The sequence below is a fragment of the Homarus americanus genome, unplaced genomic scaffold, assembly GCF_018991925.1.
Source record: "Homarus americanus isolate GMGI-L3 unplaced genomic scaffold, GMGI_Hamer_2.0 scaffold51859, whole genome shotgun sequence".
NCBI lineage: Eukaryota > Metazoa > Arthropoda > Malacostraca > Decapoda > Nephropidae > Homarus > Homarus americanus.
This window is the reverse complement of record NW_024711292.1, coordinates 5,354,022-5,373,242: the sequence shown is the minus strand read 5'-3', so window position 1 is coordinate 5,373,242 and position 19,221 is coordinate 5,354,022. Positions and strand designations below refer to the sequence as shown.

Below are 19,221 nucleotides of genomic sequence, written 5' to 3'. Positions count from 1 at the left end.
TTGAGCTTCCGATTAATTCATGCCCCGTTATATCCCTTTCTCTCCACCTATTATATCACCAATGTCTCTTTATTAACTTTCCCCAAATCGTTCTTCAGAGTCACTTTCACTCATTATCTGAATTCTCTACCTTTTGTTCCTCACTGGCTGTCCCCTAGTAGGGTTTAGGGCTCGCCTTGACTGGCACTTGCTTCATCACCGAGAAATTCCAGGCATTCCACCCCCCCCCACACACACACACACATCTCGAAACGATGATTTCAAAAACTTGTCTTTCGATACTCGTATTACAAATAAAATGCAATTCTGGATGAATTTCAAAACATAAAACAACTCTAGATTAATGCTAACCAGAATCTGAAACATACAAATTACATCTTAAAACAAACACTCGGAAGACAAAAACAAATTTTATTCTCATCATGATAAGATAATCGGGAGAGACATTTCCAGAACTAGAACATGTGAAAATAAGATCGTGATGAATAATTCGGAATATATAAAGCCACTAGAATCGATTTAAAAACAGTAAAATAAAATTCAATTGCGCTTTCTATCTCGTCTTACTACCGTCTATTACAATTAGCCTGTCAGGAGTTTGGTCAGGAGTCCATCAACTGAGTTCTCTTCCCCGTAATTATCTAAGGCGGTCGATCTCTCCCTCTTGCTGTTTACTCAAGAGAATTTGGTCACTAGTGAGAGACCTGTCGCAGAAATAGTATCTCGACAAGACACTGAAATGTTAGAGTGATTAAATATTACAAGCAACATGAAAAATTTTGCTTGTTCTTCAGTCACGACCGTTCTAGAAATAGTTTTCGCCTCTCACTCCACAACTGGCAAGGTCTGCAATTTGTTACTTGAAGGGTCTACAACTGGCTGGGTTGATCTGGTTGCTTGTCATCAGGAAGTGGCTGGCTGGGTTGATCTGGTTGCTTGTCATCAGGGAGTGGCTGGCTGGGTTGATCTGGTTGCTTGTAATCAGGGAGTGGCTGGCTGGGTTGATCTGGTTGCTTGTCATCAGGGAGTGGCTGGCTGGGTTGACCTGGTTGCTTGTCATCAGGGAGTGGATGGCTGGGTTGACCTGGTTGCTTGTCATCAGGGAGTGGATGGCTGGGTTGATCTGGCTGCTTGTCATCAGGGAGTGGCTGGCTGGGTTGATCTGGCTGAGTCACAAGAGCTTGGAGATCGTTTTCATCTTCTAATCTTTCAGTGACTTCTCTTGTCAGTAATGAAGAAGTCAATCCCACTCGAGCGTCACGCCCAAACACAGCAGAGTATGGTGAACAATTTGTTCCAGCAGGACGAGCAGTGTTTTTTTTTCTGGAATTACACGAATTTTATACCAACATTGATCTCGTGAGGTGTTGTCTGCTATCCAAGTAACCAAAATGTCTTTGATTATATCCACTGACCCTTTCAAAAGAACCTTGACTCTGGAGATGTCGAGGCTTTCCATGGACCAATAATAGAATTGGCCACATCTGTTTCAATTCAGAAAAAGCATGTGAAGTGAATTCACATCCGTTATCACTCTGGAAAATAGCTGGGACACCAAGAATGAGAAAGATATCCATTTATATTAGGTGAAATGCCACTTCAGCTGGTTGTTTTGTCATTAGCACTCTCAACACACAAAATTTTCTCAGATGGTCATGTTAAACCATAATCCACTTGTGAGTGGAAGTTGACATAGCTTGTACAGTATACCACAAGTCGAAGCTGCATCAGAGACTGCTCTGCTGTGGAATTTTCATCCCCACATTGTTCTTCATACATTCACTGAAACCCCTTCAGAAATCGTGGTAGAAATCATGAGTGTATTTTAGAAAATAAACTTATCTCCTAACTGCTTTTGTAAATACACGAAATTCCTGAGTAAGAGATCACACGAATTTACTGAAAGAGTTAGGAAATACGTCCATTTCCTGATTACGAATATATATATATATACTTTTTTTAGATATGTGCAAGGCGGAATATACTGCAGGTGTAAGTTTTGGCCAATATCATAATCTGATCTATCAACTTAGCTATGACTATGAGGCCATATATCTGTACAAGAGACTGACATAGATCGATATTCTTCAGCAAAATCGTCATTCAGTATAATATCGTATTGATATTACATGTAGACCAACAATATAGGTGTACAGAGATGTTAAACAATGCAATAAGTCGACTCCACCAAGGACAGTTTAATTGTTGGACTAACCAGGTGTAATTGTCTCCCGCCAACACAAGCCATATATCAGTTTATTTACAAGTACAGTTATTTATATGGATCACCTGAAAAGTTTCTATCCCAGCTTAATTCACCAAAAAATTAACCATCCCAATGCCATTTGTGGGGATAAGGTAAGGTAAGTTGAGGTAATGTAAGGTTAGGTAAGGTAAGGTTAGGTAAGGTAAGGTAAGGTTAGGTAAGGTAAGGTAAGGTTAGGTAAGGTAAGGTTAGGTAAGGTAAGGTTAGGTAAGGTAAGGTTAGGTTAGGTAAGGTAAGGTTAGGTAAGGTAAGGTTAGGTAAGGTAAGGTTAGGTTAGGTAAGGTTAGGTAAAGGTTAGGTGGAGTAAGGTTAAGGTAAGGTTAGGTTAGGTTAGGTAAGGTAAGTTGAGGTAATGTAAGGTTAGGTAAGGTAAGGTAAGTTGAGGTAATGTAAGGTTAGGTAAGGTAAGGTTAGGTAAGGTAAGGTTAGGTAAGGTAAGGTTAGGTAAGGTAAGGTTAGGTTAGGTAAGGTAAGTTGAGGTAATGTAAGGTTAGGTAAGGTAAGGTAAGTTGAGGTAATGTAAGGTTAGGTAAGGTAAGGTTAGGTAAGGTAAGGTTAGGTAAGGTAAGGTTAGGTAAGGTAAGGTTAGGTTAGGTAAGGTAAGTTGAGGTAATGTAAGGTTAGGTAAGGTAAGGTAAGTTGAGGTAATGTAAGGTTAGGTAAGGTAAGGTTAGGTAAGGTAAGGTTAGGTAAGGTAAGGTTAGGTAAGGTAAGGTTAGGATTGAGGTAATGTAAAGGTTAGGTAAGGTAAGGTGTGAGGGTAATGTAAGGTTAAGGTAAGGTAGGTTAGGTAAGTAAGGTTAGGTAAGGTAGGTTAAGGTAAGGTAAGGATGGGTTAGGTAAAGATGGGGAGTAATGTAAGGTTAGGTAAAGATGGGTAAGTTGAGGTAATGTAAGGTTAGGTAAGGTAAGGTAAGTTGAGGTAATGTAAGGTTAGGTAAGGTAAGGTTAGGTAAGGTAAGGTTAGGTAAGGTAAGGTTAGGTAAGGTAAGGTTAGGTTAGGTAAGGTAAGTTGAGGTAATGTAAGGTTAGGTAAGGTAAGGTAAGTTGAGGTAATGTAAGGTTAGGTAAGGTAAGGTTAGGTAAGGTAAGGTTAGGTAAGGTAAGGTTAGGTAAGGTAAGGTTAGGTTAGGCAAGGTAAGTTGAGGTAATGTAAGGTTAGGTAAGGTAAGGTTAGCTTAGGGTAGGGTAGGTTTGGTGAAATAAGTTGGCGTGGAGATTCTTCAGGCAAACCTTTTACCAAAGCAGCTTTTTATCAATACCCCCAATCCCTCCCATCTGCTAATTGTATTCTCCATGCAAGAGTTACAGCTGTGACGTCATCAAGCGGGAGACGGGATTTCAGCTAAGCCGATTATTTTTTTTTTATTAATTGTTTGCACCAAATAAAAGAGTATTAACATTTAAATTTGTTAATCAAGGTTTAATTTACTGGATTAGATAAAAAAACGGGATATTATGAAAACCACTAGCAATCCCCCCCACCATTCTTAATAAAGACGTACTGTATAATATAGTATTCTTCGTCTCATGTTTGCTTACATTTTTTTTTTCGAATATTTCTAAAATTACAAATCATTTTATTCGTTATTTTCACCATATTTCACCTCCTATATAACGTCATATATTTTATTACAATCGGCCTCAGTTGATCTTTCATCTGGTGTTCCTACATTATGATCCCCACCAGCAGTTGGTCTCGTCCTGTATAACAGAAGCCTCGAGTCTCTCCACCCAACTGACCTCCTCCTCGGCGGCTCCACCATGCACGGCAGACCTTTACTGTACTGTAATCATCTCGAGCTCATTTCCCAGTATTGCGCTGTTATCAGTGAATATAAATCATGGTTATTACGGTTCGGAATCCGGACCCAATCGAGCTTCCGCGCGGTGAATGGAACGCGGGACAATTAAGGGTAATGAACGAGACTGGTTCGAGCCAGCCACGAAGCCTGACAAAAGACAATCAAGACAACGGTTTCCTTCATGGTGGAGTTGCGGCTTATTTATGCTAATTAATAATTAGTTGGTCCATAAATACAAAATAATATAATTGTTAATAACTGGAAAATACAACATACATGACATTTAAACATAAAAGGATAAAATAAATAAATTTTGAGTAATACTGTACGGTAATAAATAAAAAGTACAATTTTCGACGTTCTGGTGTTGATCAAAGTCTTTATTTAACCTTTCCCCGACAAGTATTCAATCATCACAAACCTCTGATGGATCTAAAAATGTCCACCAACGTTGTCATTAAATATCAGGACCGTATATTTGTTCTTCCACTTTGACCTCTAGGTATTAAAAACAACAGACCCCAGGGAATAACTCTTAGCACACTGATGTCATAGTTTCAAGCCGATAGTTCACCCTGTCCTACACTAACTCTTACCGCTAGCAAATAAACCACTATAATTTGGCTAGTTTTCAGCACATGGAAAACAATTATTGTAATACTAACAACGAAATTTGCCAACATATGAACAAAGTTTTGGGGGTTTATATAAATCCTTTCCTGCCCCCCCAAAAAAAAAAAAAAAAAAATTATATATATATATATATATATATATATATATATATATATATATATATATATATATATATATATATATATATATATATATATATATATATATATAAAGAAAAACTAAGAAACATATACTCTCAGCACCGTACAGTGTGTGTAATATTTAATATCTTATGAAAGCCACACCAGGGGTCGTTGATCGCAGTTTGTCGCGCCACACTGAACACCATTATCGATCAGACTGACTTTTGCTTTAATGCTAAGTAGAAATTATGTTTTATTTCATTGTGGCTTTAAACGTTGTGGCCTAATTCATGCCCAAAGAATAGATACCTCGAGCAAAAGAATTTGTCATAGTTAAACTGTTTTATTACGACAGGCGCCGAGCCACCTTTGTCGTCGTGATAGATATAATTCTTCTCCCTTTACGGTTAATTATGTGCTTCTCGTCACGAATTTGATATAGTACTTATTTTTCTTCAGTCTTTCATATATTTTACAGGACAGGTATCCCGTATGTCTTGGTTCACAACAATTTACAACGGGATCAATTTACTGTTCGTACCTTTCGGATATATGCCAATGAACTCTGGAAACAGTATTATATATATATATATATATATATATATATATGCTGATAACCACAAGGAAAGAAAAAAACACGAAGTTCCCAAGCGCTTTCGTGTAATTCACATCTTCAGGGATGAGTACAGACACGAAAGCGCTTAGGAACTTCGTGTTTTTTCTTTCCTTGTGGTTATCAGCATATACCTGGATCACGCGCACCTACAGTGATTTACTTGCATATATATGTATATATATATATATATATATATATATATATATATATATATATATATATATATATATATATATATATATATATATATATATATATATATATATATATATATATATATATATTGGGAACAGCCTAATAAATAAGCACCAAAAAACTTTTACTAATATGATATGATTATTATTATTATCATTATTATTATTCATCAAATTGAGTGGGTTGCTGTCTTGAGCACCGAGAGGCTGTACTTGACACATCACACACTATAAATACAACGAGGATGTTCTGCTGATGTTCAAAATCGCGCTGAGCTTTTTATGATCATACGACCTTTTAGATGCTGCACGAGAGTAAGCCAAGAGTTAATATACGTGTTGGTTATTTTCTTCTTAATAAATAGGTAGAAAAAGATTGAGTACCAAGGTGCTCCTTTACCAAATACAGAAAGTTCTATCTCTCATAAGTTTTCGATGTTGTTGGAATAGTGTCACTAACCTTGTTGCGTGCTTAAAGACCTTCATTGTTGAACCGCAGTAATAACATTATAGCAGCAACAATTACCATATACTTAAGATACCACACCTAAATAAAGATTCTTTGAGCTACTGGTGAAAAAAAACGCTGTGCCAGAGAGTTCCAGTGACTGCTAGTTTTAATTCAAAGTATGCAAATCCCGAGGGGGCAGAAAGGACAAAATCTGTGTGAACACTCGATTTTTCTTTGCTCCCTGGCGGATTTACATTCTGAATCGAAACAAACGTATATATAAAGTTTTTATCGAAAAAAAACAAGACTACAGGGGATGAAGTGGCTACCCTCCGCGTAACCTCTACTGAGTTTTAACCTTCAGGGAAATATTTCAGCCCAAGTATTTGAGCCTACAAAAGCAGACGTTGAAGTTTATATATACAAATATCTATTAAATGCTGTAGAGTAATCCCAAAGCCAAGCGACTCCGTTTTATTTGAGGCTCAGACGTTGTGGATTATTTGTGACACCAGACAATAACTTCTAATTTAAGAAAATATTCCACACAAAATTTTCCATTCAACTTAACTTCCATTAAATACTGAATATTAAAAAAAAATAATAGAAACTTCCCTCAATAAAAATGCCCGGCACTGTATATTACTTTTTCCGTTCAAATTCACATCCCTAAAACACTTTAGTGGGCTGAGGATGTAGTGAGAAGGAAGCTTCTGGCGTAAGCGAGCCTTGGGTGTAGCGAGACTAACGCTGGTGGATTAAAGATCTCTCTCCAGCACGTATATTATTTATCTAGCCGCTAACACAAACAAATTAGCTCCTTCTCTCCTTGTTTCTAGTTGAATATATGAACCTACATTTAATATTTCGTAAAGGCTAATGTACTGTGTGTGTGTGTGTGTGTGTGTGTGAAAGGGTGAGGTGTGCATGTGTGTGTGTGTGTGTGTGTAACCACCATGGGAACCCCAACGACTACACCAGCGCACGAAGGCAATGCATGATGAACAGGCTACTAAGACAAAACCCAACAAACTGGGCTATCTATCAGCAGTACCATGCAACTCTCTCTCTCCCCAGTCGTTGCAACACTTGCACTACTGGAACAGGAAAATGGAGAGCCAAGATGTGTGGTTGCCGCCTACGCTCCTGCCTCACCACATAAATCAACTCACGCGCAGCCATTATCCAGTTCATCATACCTCTCATCATCATCAAAACCACTATACCCCCAAAAGTCCAATGGCGACGGGGACAGGCAGGGATGACTGCAAGGAGTCTATTCACAACTCTGCACATGGGCGGCATAGATGAGATGGTCGTTTATGCACTGGGATCGAAACAGCAGTGCAATCTGGTCCTGTCTCTGCGACGGAGCAGCCCTTTCGAGGAGCCACTCTCCTCACCCCACATGAGGAGGGGGCTAGAAAGGGTGTCCTAAACATAGCCTGCCTAAAAAACCAACCTGACTGGAGAACCGCACCCAGTAAGGTAATCCTTATGCAGTCGAAAATACAATCGAAATCACAGATCCAAGCAAAAACAAACTATACAACCACTTATGGTCGCTGCCTGGAATGTCAGGACCCTTCTGGATAATGGCACAAATGAGCGTCTTGAAAGAAAACCTCCCTTGTGGAAAAGAGAGCTGGCTAGGTATATCACCGACATAGCAGCCATTAGCAAATCCCAGACAAGGGTCAACTCACACAACGAGGATCAGGCTATACCGTCTTCTGGAATGGTAAGCCTGCTGCAGTGAGAAACCGCATTTATGGAGCTAGCTTTGCCATCCGCCAACCATCCTTTACAGGCTAACTGAAATGCCTATTAGGATCAACGAGCGCCTCATGACACTCCGAGTCCCAATGAATCACTCACGTCATGCCTTTTTCATCAGTGCATACGCCTCAACACTGGATGCAGAAGATGACGTCAAGGAGGCCAAAGTTGTGCGCCTGACATTTGGCAAGGAGCCATAGGGAGAAATGGACTAGGCAAGTGTAATCACAAAAGCCTACTCCTCCTCAGCACGTGTGCTGCACACAACCTCACTATCACCAATGCCTTATTTAGGTAGGCCGACAAGTTCAAGGGTTCGTGGCAACACCCACGATCAAAACACTGGCATCTCATTGACTACATTATTGTGAGAGAAAGAGATCGCCGAGATGTCCTCATCACCCGTGCTATGCGTGGCTCAGACCACTGTGACACTGATCATCAGCTGTCAGAGCTAAGCTCTCACTTCACGTCGCCCCAAAACGGCGAAGGCAGCAAGCCTCCAGAAGAGGTTTTAACACTAAGCGTCTGGAGGATCCAGCTGTAGCACATGCTTTCAGAGAGCAGCTCCAGCATGGGCTGATAAACAACCCGACAACAAACAATCCAAATCCCAGTACACAATGGGATATTCTTGATGCTGTCATGACAAAAACCTGCAGAGAGACCCTCGGCCAGATCGAAAGAATGTACCAGGACTGGTTTGATGAAAATGGCCCGGCAATCTATGTACTCGTCCATGATAAACGTGCTGCTTTAACCGACTGGCAGAACAACCATCAGTCTCGGACCAAAGGTGATACTTTCCGCAAGAAGAATGTGGCGCCCGGGGGGGAATTTGCCATCTAAAGAACGGCTGGTTTAAAAATAAAGCATATGAAACACAAAATTTGCAGAGCAGCACAAGATGCGCGAATTTTTCAATTCCACTAAAGCATTTTATGGGCCAATCACTCGTGCCACAGCCCCCCCTCTGTTTATCCGACAGTAACTCGATAATTAAAGACGAAGAAAGGATCCTTCAGTGATGGAAAGAGCACTATCATTCACTGCTCATCCGTAACACCGATATGGATGTCCTGACTACCCAGCAGGTCCCTCAGCATCAAGAGCTGACCCACCTGAGCTCTCCTCCATCCCTGGATGAGGTAGCTACTGCCATCAAACAGATGAAAAATAACATTGCCTCAGGGCATGATGGGATCCCAGTCGAGATGTATAAAGCAGAAGGACCTCTGCTTACCAGCCGTCTTCGCTCTCTTCTGGAGAATATATGGGAAAAGGAGGAAATCCCCCAGGTTCTTACACACGCCTCCATCGTCAATATTTATAAGAACAAGGGAGACCGGTCAGACTGTGGCAACTACCGCGGGATATCGCCACTGTCAGTAGCTGGCAAGATTATCGCCTGAGTCCTCTTAAACAGACTTCATCCTGAGGAGGAAAACTTCCTCCCAGAATCCCAATGTGGGTTTAGACCATCACGAGGCACCACTGGCAGGATATTTGCTGCCCGTCAGATACAGGAAAAGTGCAGAGAACAGCGTCGTGACCTGTACATGACTTTCATCGGCCTAACCAAGGCCTTCGACTCAGTCAACAGGGAAGCCCTCTGGTGGACCCTCAGCCGTTTTGGCTGCCCACCAAAATTCACCGCCATTGTGAGGCAACTCTACGATGGCATGAACAGCAGTGCCCTGCACATTGGTACTCAGTCCGAGTTCTTCCCCATCCAAACGGGGGTTAAACAAGGGTGTGTACTGGCACCAACTGTCTTTTCCATTTTCTTGGCTGCCTTCCTTACTCGTGCCAGTGCCAATTTAACCGGCGGGGTGGACATCGACTACCGGAAGAAGGGCCTTTTCAACAGAAGACGACTCCAGGCAAGAACAAAGGTGTTGGCAGCTTCCATTACTGAGCTTCAGTGTGCAGATGACCTCACCTTTGTCGCTCACACAGATCGCGACCTACAGGAGATCATCCTGAACCTCTACGCAGTTGCGTATGCACACTTCAGCATTGCGGTGAATGTACATAAGGCTCAGATTCTCTTTCAGCCTGCCCCTGGTTCAGCCACACCGCCACCATCCATCCAGCTTAATGGTACTACCCTCTCTAATGCTACCCACCCTCGGTATCTCGGCTCCCACCTGTCCACTACCGCAGACATCGATTAAGAGGTTCAGCATCGGATCAGATGTACATCTCAAGCCTTTTACAGACTCCGAAACCGTATCTTCAGCTGTAGGGAGTTGAAATTATCTATAAAGTTACACGTGTATCGAGCAGTGGTCCTCCCCACCCTGCTATTTGGCAGCGAGACATGGGTCACATACAGGAGGCACCTCAAGGTGCTTGAAAACTTTCACCAACGTAGTCTACGTTCCATCCACCGAGTTCGCTGGGAAGACAAGAGAACAAATACCAGTATTCTTGCTAACATCAACTGTAGAAGCATCAAGGCTACCATTATCCATGAACAACTACGCTGGACTGGCCATGTTACCCGCATGGTCGACAGTACACTGCCAAAGCAGCTACTTTACAGCCACCTAACGAATAGTAAACGTATCGCTGGCGGGCAACTGAAAAGGTATAAAGATAGTCTTAAGACAAACCTGAAAAAGTGCCAAATCGACCCCCTTACCTGGGAAACGATTACTCCACACCGAAACGCTTGGAGGATCACCACACGAGGTGTCAATACTTTCGAGCTAGCCCGACTGCACAACGAGGCAAACAAGCGCCAAAGCCGGAAAGACGCTTCCCCTTCTGCACTAGATGTAGTCCCCCACATGTGCAACATCTGTGATCGACCCTGCCGGCCTCTTTAGTCACCTTAGAACTCACCAATCTACGTGACATCCTTAATAACTCATATCATTGTATCATAGCTGGATGATCGTCATACTCGATTCCGAGTGACAGCAAAGTAATAGTAGGTGGTGTGTGTGTGTGTGTGTGTGTGTCATATAATAAGCCATTAGCATTATTAGGGTCAACTACTGGTGTGTATAACGGCAGCCAATAAGGGCCGGCTCCATCATAACTCACCGGGTATTGGTGGGTAGTCTGCCTCCATCGGATATTGGGGAAGCAGGTCGCCAATTACGAGTTAGTGCAAATCCAATTAAAATTCCTCAACTTTTACCACTAATGAAAACATAAATCACCAATAAACGGCTGAAACTAATGTATCTTACCAACAGGAAGTGAGAGACTTATACCTTCCCCAACTACAGACCATGTATTGTAAACAAACCAACTAGAGACCAGGTAAACAACTAGAGACCAGGTAAACAACTAGAGACCAGGTAAACAACTAGAGACCAGGTAAACAACTAGAGACCAGGTAAACAACTAGAGACCAGGTAAACAACTAGAGACCAGGTAAACAACTAGAGACCAGGTAAACAATTAGAGACCATGTAAACAACTAGAGACCAGGTAAACAACTAGAGACCAGGTAAACAACTAGAGACCATGTAAACAACTAGAGACCATGTAAACAACTAGAGACCAGGTAAACAACTAGAGACCAGGTAAACAACTAGAGACCAGGTAAACAACTAGAGACCAGGTAAACAACTAGAGACCAGGTAAACAACTAGAGACCAGGTAAACAACTAGAGACTAGGTAAACAGTCAGAGATCATATAAACAATTCAACTACAAACCATGAAAACAAACCAAATAGAGATCAAGTAAACAACTAAAGATTATGTAAACAACTAGAGATACCATCATATAAACAATTCAACTACAAACCATGAAAACAAACCAAATAGAGATCAAGTAAACAACTAAAGATTATGTAAACAACTGGATACCATGCAAACAACTAGAGACCATATAAACAATTAGAAACTGGGTAAACAAACCAACTAGAGACCATGTAAACACACCAACTAAAAACCATGTAAGCAACTAGGGACAATGTACAAACAAACCAACTAGAGTACTAGACCATGTAAAAAAAACTCAACTAGAGACCATGTAAACAAACCAACTAGAAACCATGTAAACAACTAGAGACCATGTAAACAAACCCAAAGACAATAGCATTTGTTGTCCTGAAAACTCTTAATAATAATAATAATAATAATAATAATAATAATAATAATAATAATAATAATAATAATAATAATAATAATAATATTTTCTACGTTTATAACTACGATAAGATTCATGTCATGAGGAACTACACACTGGTTTTGCTTTTACTTGTCACTGACTAAATTAAACTTAGTAAATATAACAGTTTTTATTTGCGTACTACGGCTGTGAATATCAATCACTTAAACGACTGGTAATTATGCCATTCAGTCGAGCATGATCTCAGGGTAGGATAGACTTACCGAAAAGTCAGCAGGAAGAGGGAGGAAGAATTCTTTGGTTGATATATTTTTTTTTTGTGGTTGAATGAATTAGTCATAGGAATCCTGGAGTTACGGTTGATTTTTTTTAATGATGCTACATAACACACAACCACAACTTCCACACAACCCCACCACTACCACACACTATCCAATTACCACCACCAACACCACCATTAAAACAACCACTTCCACACAGCTACCACCATTACACACCACCCAACCACCAACAACACAACCACTACCACATAACCAGTACCAACACAAACCATCACAACTACAACCACACACAATCACCACCACACGGCACACGACCACTATCAGCACCACCACTCCCCTGTGCGTCTCAAGTCAGATAATGGACAGGAAAAATACACCTCCATCACTCAGCCTTGACCCGTCTCTTCCTCGGCTATTTTCCCTTCAAATATATTTTTTATCACTCGATCTATTGATTCTTATTTATTTCTGTCTTCTTTATTTACTCATCTTTCATTTTCAATGTGGGTACAGAAACCACAAAGGAGGAGGAGCTGGGTATTATGGGTATGGGTATTACTTTACCGTTACTCGTAATTGAGTATGACCACCATCCAGCGATTACACAATTATATGAGTTATTTGTGATGTCACCTTCGTTGGTGAGCTCTGAGGTGACTCGCGAGGCCGATACGGGACTCCCGAGACCGTCCATTACATCTACTGTAGTGTGGGAGTCTTTCCGGCGCCGATGCTTATCTGCCCGAGTATGCAGTCAAATTAACTCAATGGTATTGACACCTCGTGTGGTGCTCCTCCAAGCGTTACGGTGTGGAGTAATTGTCTCCCAGGTGAGGGGGTCGATCTGGCACTTTTTTCAGGTTGGCTTTAGGATTTTCCTTATACCTTTCCTGCAGTCCTTCAGTGTAGCATATACCATTCTTTAGGTGACTAAAGAGTAACTGCTTTCACATTCCAATGTCGTCCATGCAGGTAATGTGGCCGGTCTAACGTAGTTGTAAAAAATGAGTCTTCGCATCTAAAATAATTCACATACTCATCATTGTCAATTATCTCTGCAAATAGTTTTAATCTTAAATTCTCTCATTTCATCTCTCTCTCATTCTTGTGTCATTTCGAATTTTATTTCACAGTTGGTTATTTATCACTGGTAATCAACTTCCACGAGTCAGGTCAATATTTTGGTGTAATGAATGGCCGAAGGTGAGGGAGCCAGGTGTCTCGACCCCCGCCGTGGGTAAGTCTCACTCACTCTTCCCGGGATTTCCAGTTTTTAATTAAACCGGGAACGTGGCTAAAATCTCTGTTTTTAATCCTGGAAAGTGCCGGCTCCGTGGCCTGGGGTAGGGGGGGGGACAGAAGGATAAATGGCCATGGTAGCCACAGGATAAGGCCACGCTGGGTTGTGGCACCACATCCTGACCGAGGATTCTCAAAAGAATCGTAAGTTCATTATTTCTCCCAAACTGTGGTTAAGTGAACGTATAAACCACTCTGAGGCCATATTTCTGCAATGCAATAATTAATGGCCTTTTAAACAACTAAATCTGATCGTAACAATAAATTATTTTTTTACAATTAAGTATTTCAGTAATGACGAACCGATTGGATACGTTTTCACAAAGATAATGAAATTCTAACCGTGAAAACCTTTGAGAATCCGGCCCCCACCCTGGTCTGTGACAACCACCAGAGGACAAGCAACAATTACTTTCTCCTGCCACAAGCTCAAGGTCAGCCCACACCCGCTGTTGGTGTATAATATTCCTAACTTCATTACCAAGACTGAGTAAAAGGCGACTGTCAATTAGTACGTGTTATATAAATCAAGTCTCTTATCCGAGCCTTTCATTAAAAGATTGTTGAGATTACGGGTAAATTGGCCTCTAACCCTCTAATTAAAGTGATTCAACGCGTCATGGTGTGAGTGAGAATGAATTTATGAACGACGAAAGAAATGGATAAAATAATAGCATTTAGGTTTGATTATTTGTAAACACTAGACAAAATCGTCGTCACAAGTTGCTTAAATCTAAAAGTTATCATTAATTTGCCAGTCAGGTTTACACCAGTCGTTATCATTACAGTCAGATTACATCACAGTCAGGTTATAATCACAGTGAGGTTACCCAACTAGCAGATCATATCACGGACAGGTCACACCACAGTTAGGTCACACCACAGTCAGGTCACACCACAGTTAGGTCACACCACAGTCAGGTCACACCACAGGCAGGTCACATCACAGTCAGGTCACGTCACACTGTTCTTGTGGCTCACAGCACTAAACGGTTTCAGTAGTGGATTTTAGCTGCCTTTATGAGATACTGCCGCGTCCAGTTACTGAAGTCAAATTAGGGTGAAGCAACAATCAAATTTTCTACCATCTATTTATTTTATTTATTCATTTATTCTGTATTTTTTTGGAGCTGTGACTGACCTAAACATATATAACTCTTGGGGTTGTCATGGGGGATATATATGCTCATTATACAAGCTGTAGCTCTGTCCTCTCTAGTGTTATTCTGCAGACAGACAAACGGTTCATATGGTACACACACCTGAGGAGCTTCAGATGCGGTGATTACTGGTGGAATATTTTCGATTTATCGATGTATTTCGTCAGTGGCCAAGAATATTTATAACTTAGGTTCCGGCTTAAGGTTCGTTTATTCAATAGGTGAGCCACTTAGTTTTAATCGGGACTAGTGATTCGTCAGTGATTCCTACTTCTACATTCCCACTAGTAATATACGCGCGGCCGAGGTCTTACACGTCGACGAACTTGCTTGTTATAGTACAGCATACACGCGACTGTGCTTTTACTTTTAATTACTGTAAAATTTATCACTGCCAGCCAGTGTGTGTGTGGTACCCTGGCGTCTTGCCTCAGGGCTTGATTCCAAATTACCTTCGACTATCTTCCATCAACACGTAACTTGGTAAAATAATTTTCAGATCACCTTTATGATACGGCAGGTCTTCTAGCACGTACTCTACATTAGTTCATGCATTAGACATCAATAATAAACTATTAGAGACAAATGTCTCAAGTTGGGTTGCAGCTGGCATTTGCGTCATTATAAAGCGTTTATTAAATAAGTTTTTGTTTTCAGTCCTGAAAAATAAACTTGTACTACCTTCAGAAAAATACCTCATTCTACAGCAATTCTCAGATCATCTTTATGCTGCAGCGGACACGTGGGTGAGACATCTGAACAATTTTCTCCTTAACAATACAGCCAGAGTCAATCAATCAATGAGTACCGTCCCAATATCTGAGGGTTGGCGACTACAGTCCTCCACTCTAAACGTTCTCGGGCTGTTTTTACACCCAGAGTAGAGCTGTATAATAGTCACATAAGGATTTTGACCCTGTAAGTTATTGATCTAAGGACTGGTGCTGTTAATAATCTTCAGTATATAAGTTGGTTCCTCTAACACATGGACACCTGTAAGTAATGAATAATACTCTATGACAATTCTGCTGGTTGACGCCCCCCCCCCATCCCCATCCCCATCCTATACCCTCTGCTCCTCCTGTCCTCCTATTCCTTTTCTTCTCATCCCCTTTCTCCTCTTATCCCTTGCTCCCTCACACCTTCCTCCTCTGTCATTATTTCTATATCGACTGACTGTCTCTACTCCACTTCTACTTTTTCTTCGGGATATTTCAATGGATAAGAAACCTCCAAAGGAAGAAATGAAACAGAGGGGAGATTGGTGCAAGACTACGTGCAACATTTTCTTCTCCCAGAACCGTCCTAATTATCATCTATCATTATTCTAATTGAAAATCAGATTCATGGCTCTGATGGCAAGGCGAAGTTACTAGGTCCTTCCCGTGTACACCAGATCAAGGACTAAGGAGAGGTCTGCTCACGAGCGAATGAAAACATGTCCCATCCCCCTCATGATGTCACCGTGCCCTAACCCAGGCTTCGTGCTCACCCAGTCACCCACATAGTTGACCCAAGACCTTACAGTTAATATAAGGTCACTTCCTAAAGCAGTTAATATAAGAGTTATGGGAATATTGTATACAATGCCTAACAACTGTGCTGTCTTTGCCTGTGAATCAAATTACACGAAGAATATTAACAACGCTAGCTTCAAGCTTCCTGTAGAAGAGGAGGTTAAGCAGAAGTGGGTCAATCTTTGCAAGAGAGAAGATTCAATTAATCCAGCCTTTGCTAGAATATGCAGTAGACATTTTGAGCCTTGTGCAGGAAAACAAAGAAGAGTCCCTCAATAATGAATTATGTTTGTCAACCATGCTATTTTCCTCCATAGATCTCAATGAATCACAAGATGATGATGGAGCCCTGCCAGAAGATATGCAGTTTGAGCAAGAGCACTAGGTAGTAGGCAGCTACCAAACAGGGAGGTACTGCCGCCTGGGAAGATATTGGAAGCATAATGTGTTGTCTAATGGTAGACCCTGCTGCCATGTGGCATCACAAAAATTGTGACCAAGTCCCAGGTTGCTAATCTGACTTTCTGCCTCATTTACACACAATTGCAGGGTCTCAATTGTTTCTCTTACTTGGACAACACAACATACATAATGTATATCGTTTCTCACTCTTGATTTATTTTTCGTTTTTGTATTTATTTTTGGTTATTACTATTATTATTATTTATATTATTTTATTTGTATTAATTTGCTATTAATTGTTGTATTATTATTATTATTATATTTTTCTCCCCCAGGCCCTGATGTGGGTCAGTGACCTGTGCCCGGGTGGGCTAATCCCCGTGTAAAAAACAAAAACAAAAATAAAATTACTTGTATGGTCGCTCGATGGTTCCTGGACCAGGAGATGTAGGGTCATATGAGTTACGGGTGTCATAACGCGGTAACCCTCAAACACAGTCACATTCCTGGCAGTGCTCCTTCACTACACATAACTGAAGTTGTATGCCAGTAATACTTTTATTTATTGTATTCAAACTAGTGGCTCATGACCATGTGTTCCTCTTTCACACAAGAAGTACTGTATGTTACTGTTCTTGGCCAGGCGGGAAAGCAAAGCCTCCTTCACAAGCACATAGTCTCTCCTTGACTTTCAACCACCTCGCTGAATAGTGTACAATTCAAATCATAAACCTTCACATTTCCACCTACAGTCAATTTAACTGCTTGTTGAGTTTGTCTGCACATGACCTTCCATTTCTTCAAAGTTACTGATTCTGGGCCAGTGATTGAGGCCATGGACGTCTGGAAATCTTCTTGTCCTAAGTAGAGACTTGTGCATTACCTTAAGGCAGTGTTTCTCAAACTTTTTCACTCCATTCCCCCCATGAGGAACTCTCAACATCCTCGTGGTTGAAAGTCAAGTTGAGACTATGTGCTTGTGAAGGAGGCTTTGCTTTCCCGCTTGGCCAAGAACAGTAAAATGCTTCTTGCGTGAAAGAGGAACACAAGGTCATGAGGCACTAGTTTGAATACAACAAATAGAAGTTAACACTAATGGCCAATTATCCCTATTTAGTGTAACATACAGTACAGTATTTATAAGGTGCAGGTACGTTTTTATTTATTTTCGTATAATTAACTCATTTATTTGTTAACATTTAGCTTAGAATAAGTAAATATTATCAAAATGAACATTGTAAAACTCACAAGTGACTTAGTAACATATAATTAAGTCGAGGTGATAATACCAATACGACGTGCTGGTCAAGCTCCGAAAGAGTTGTCCGGGGGTCTAGCTAACCTCTGGTCGGGGCTTGACCAGCACGAAAAAAAAAAAAAAAAATTTGTGTTTACGAAATGTGATTTTGGCGACCTGTGGTGTGATGGTCAGCATATTTGCCTCACAAGCGAGTGGGCCAAGGTTCGATTCCGGGCAGTGTGAACCTATGGGCAATTTTGTTTTCCTTTTTTTTTAACGCTATTTATCTCTGTCTACCCAGCTGTAATTGGGAACCTGAATATTAATCGATTTACAGATAGTGCTCCGGGGTAATGGTTAGACAGTGCAGTTAGCTAGTTGTCCGGTCTTCTCGGACTATTCTTTTACATTGGGTCATGCATCTCGTTAACTTAGGGTGTGGTTGTTGTGTTGGCGACAGCTACTACACCTTAAACAAATTCACAACTAGTTGGCCCTAGGCCCAGCAATCCTCGTACACGAGGGGCAACCATTATTGTTACGTTATTAAATATGTTGTAAGTATATACTGCAGTAAGTATATAATATAAAAGACAAAGAACATGGAAATATATATATTTAGTTTCAGGGTTTATTTAGTTATTTATTACTGGTACTTTTTACTAGTATTTGTTTTCCTCTCTTCTGTATAGTTGAAGTCTTTATTATTGTTTTGAGTAACTTTAGATTTAATTGTTTTTCTCCTACACTTTCGTTCACATTTACATTTTTCAGAATATATCATAATATCATGATGATTATCCTGTATTTATAACGATAAAATAATTAATAACACAGGTTAAAGCTTTCTATTAAAAAATTTATTAATATCTAATTTGATGAAGTACATGATCGCCGATGACCAGTTGGAAGCTTAAAATAATACATAGAAGTTATCGATATTAGGCTAAACGCCTTCTGAGCGTTTCAAGGTTAATCAGACTTCACGTTAAACTCGAACGTTATAATTCGGTCAAACCTGTTGAATACAATTCATTTTAGCATTTCAAATAAATCATACATAGGCAATCATACATAAATGTTTAATCCAATATATATTCACATACCAATCATAGCTATGTAATTAGTCTAATCTTAACACTTATAATGAGTACTTAATTTGCCTTATTTTTATGTTGTCACAATGATAACCGATGCAATGGACACAGTCTACCTGTGTAAACTTAAGTACAAATTAAACTTGCGTGTTGAAAGTCTCAAGAGAAACAAGTTAGGTGTTGACTATGATGGGGATAGCTACAGTGAGCAGTGCCCTGCCCGGCGTCACATACCCAGCCCTAGTTAGTTTAATAACTTTATTG

At 40.5% G+C, this 19,221-nt stretch overlaps 1 protein-coding gene across 1 annotated transcript in view; it reads right to left on the bottom strand.

Moving 5' to 3' along the window:
* Nucleotides 1–869: 869 nt before the first annotated feature.
* The window catches only part of LOC121865691 (DNA translocase FtsK-like), a 29,069-nt gene continuing 10,717 nt past the window's right edge, over nt 870–19,221 (bottom strand). The window contains exons 2-3 of the mRNA XM_042365248.1: nt 1,416–1,546; nt 870–1,166 (exon numbers count right to left, since the gene is read on the bottom strand). Coding sequence (XP_042221182.1) covers nt 870–1,166; nt 1,416–1,546 — 428 coding nt within the window. The remainder of the gene's footprint in view (nt 1,167–1,415; nt 1,547–19,221) is intronic.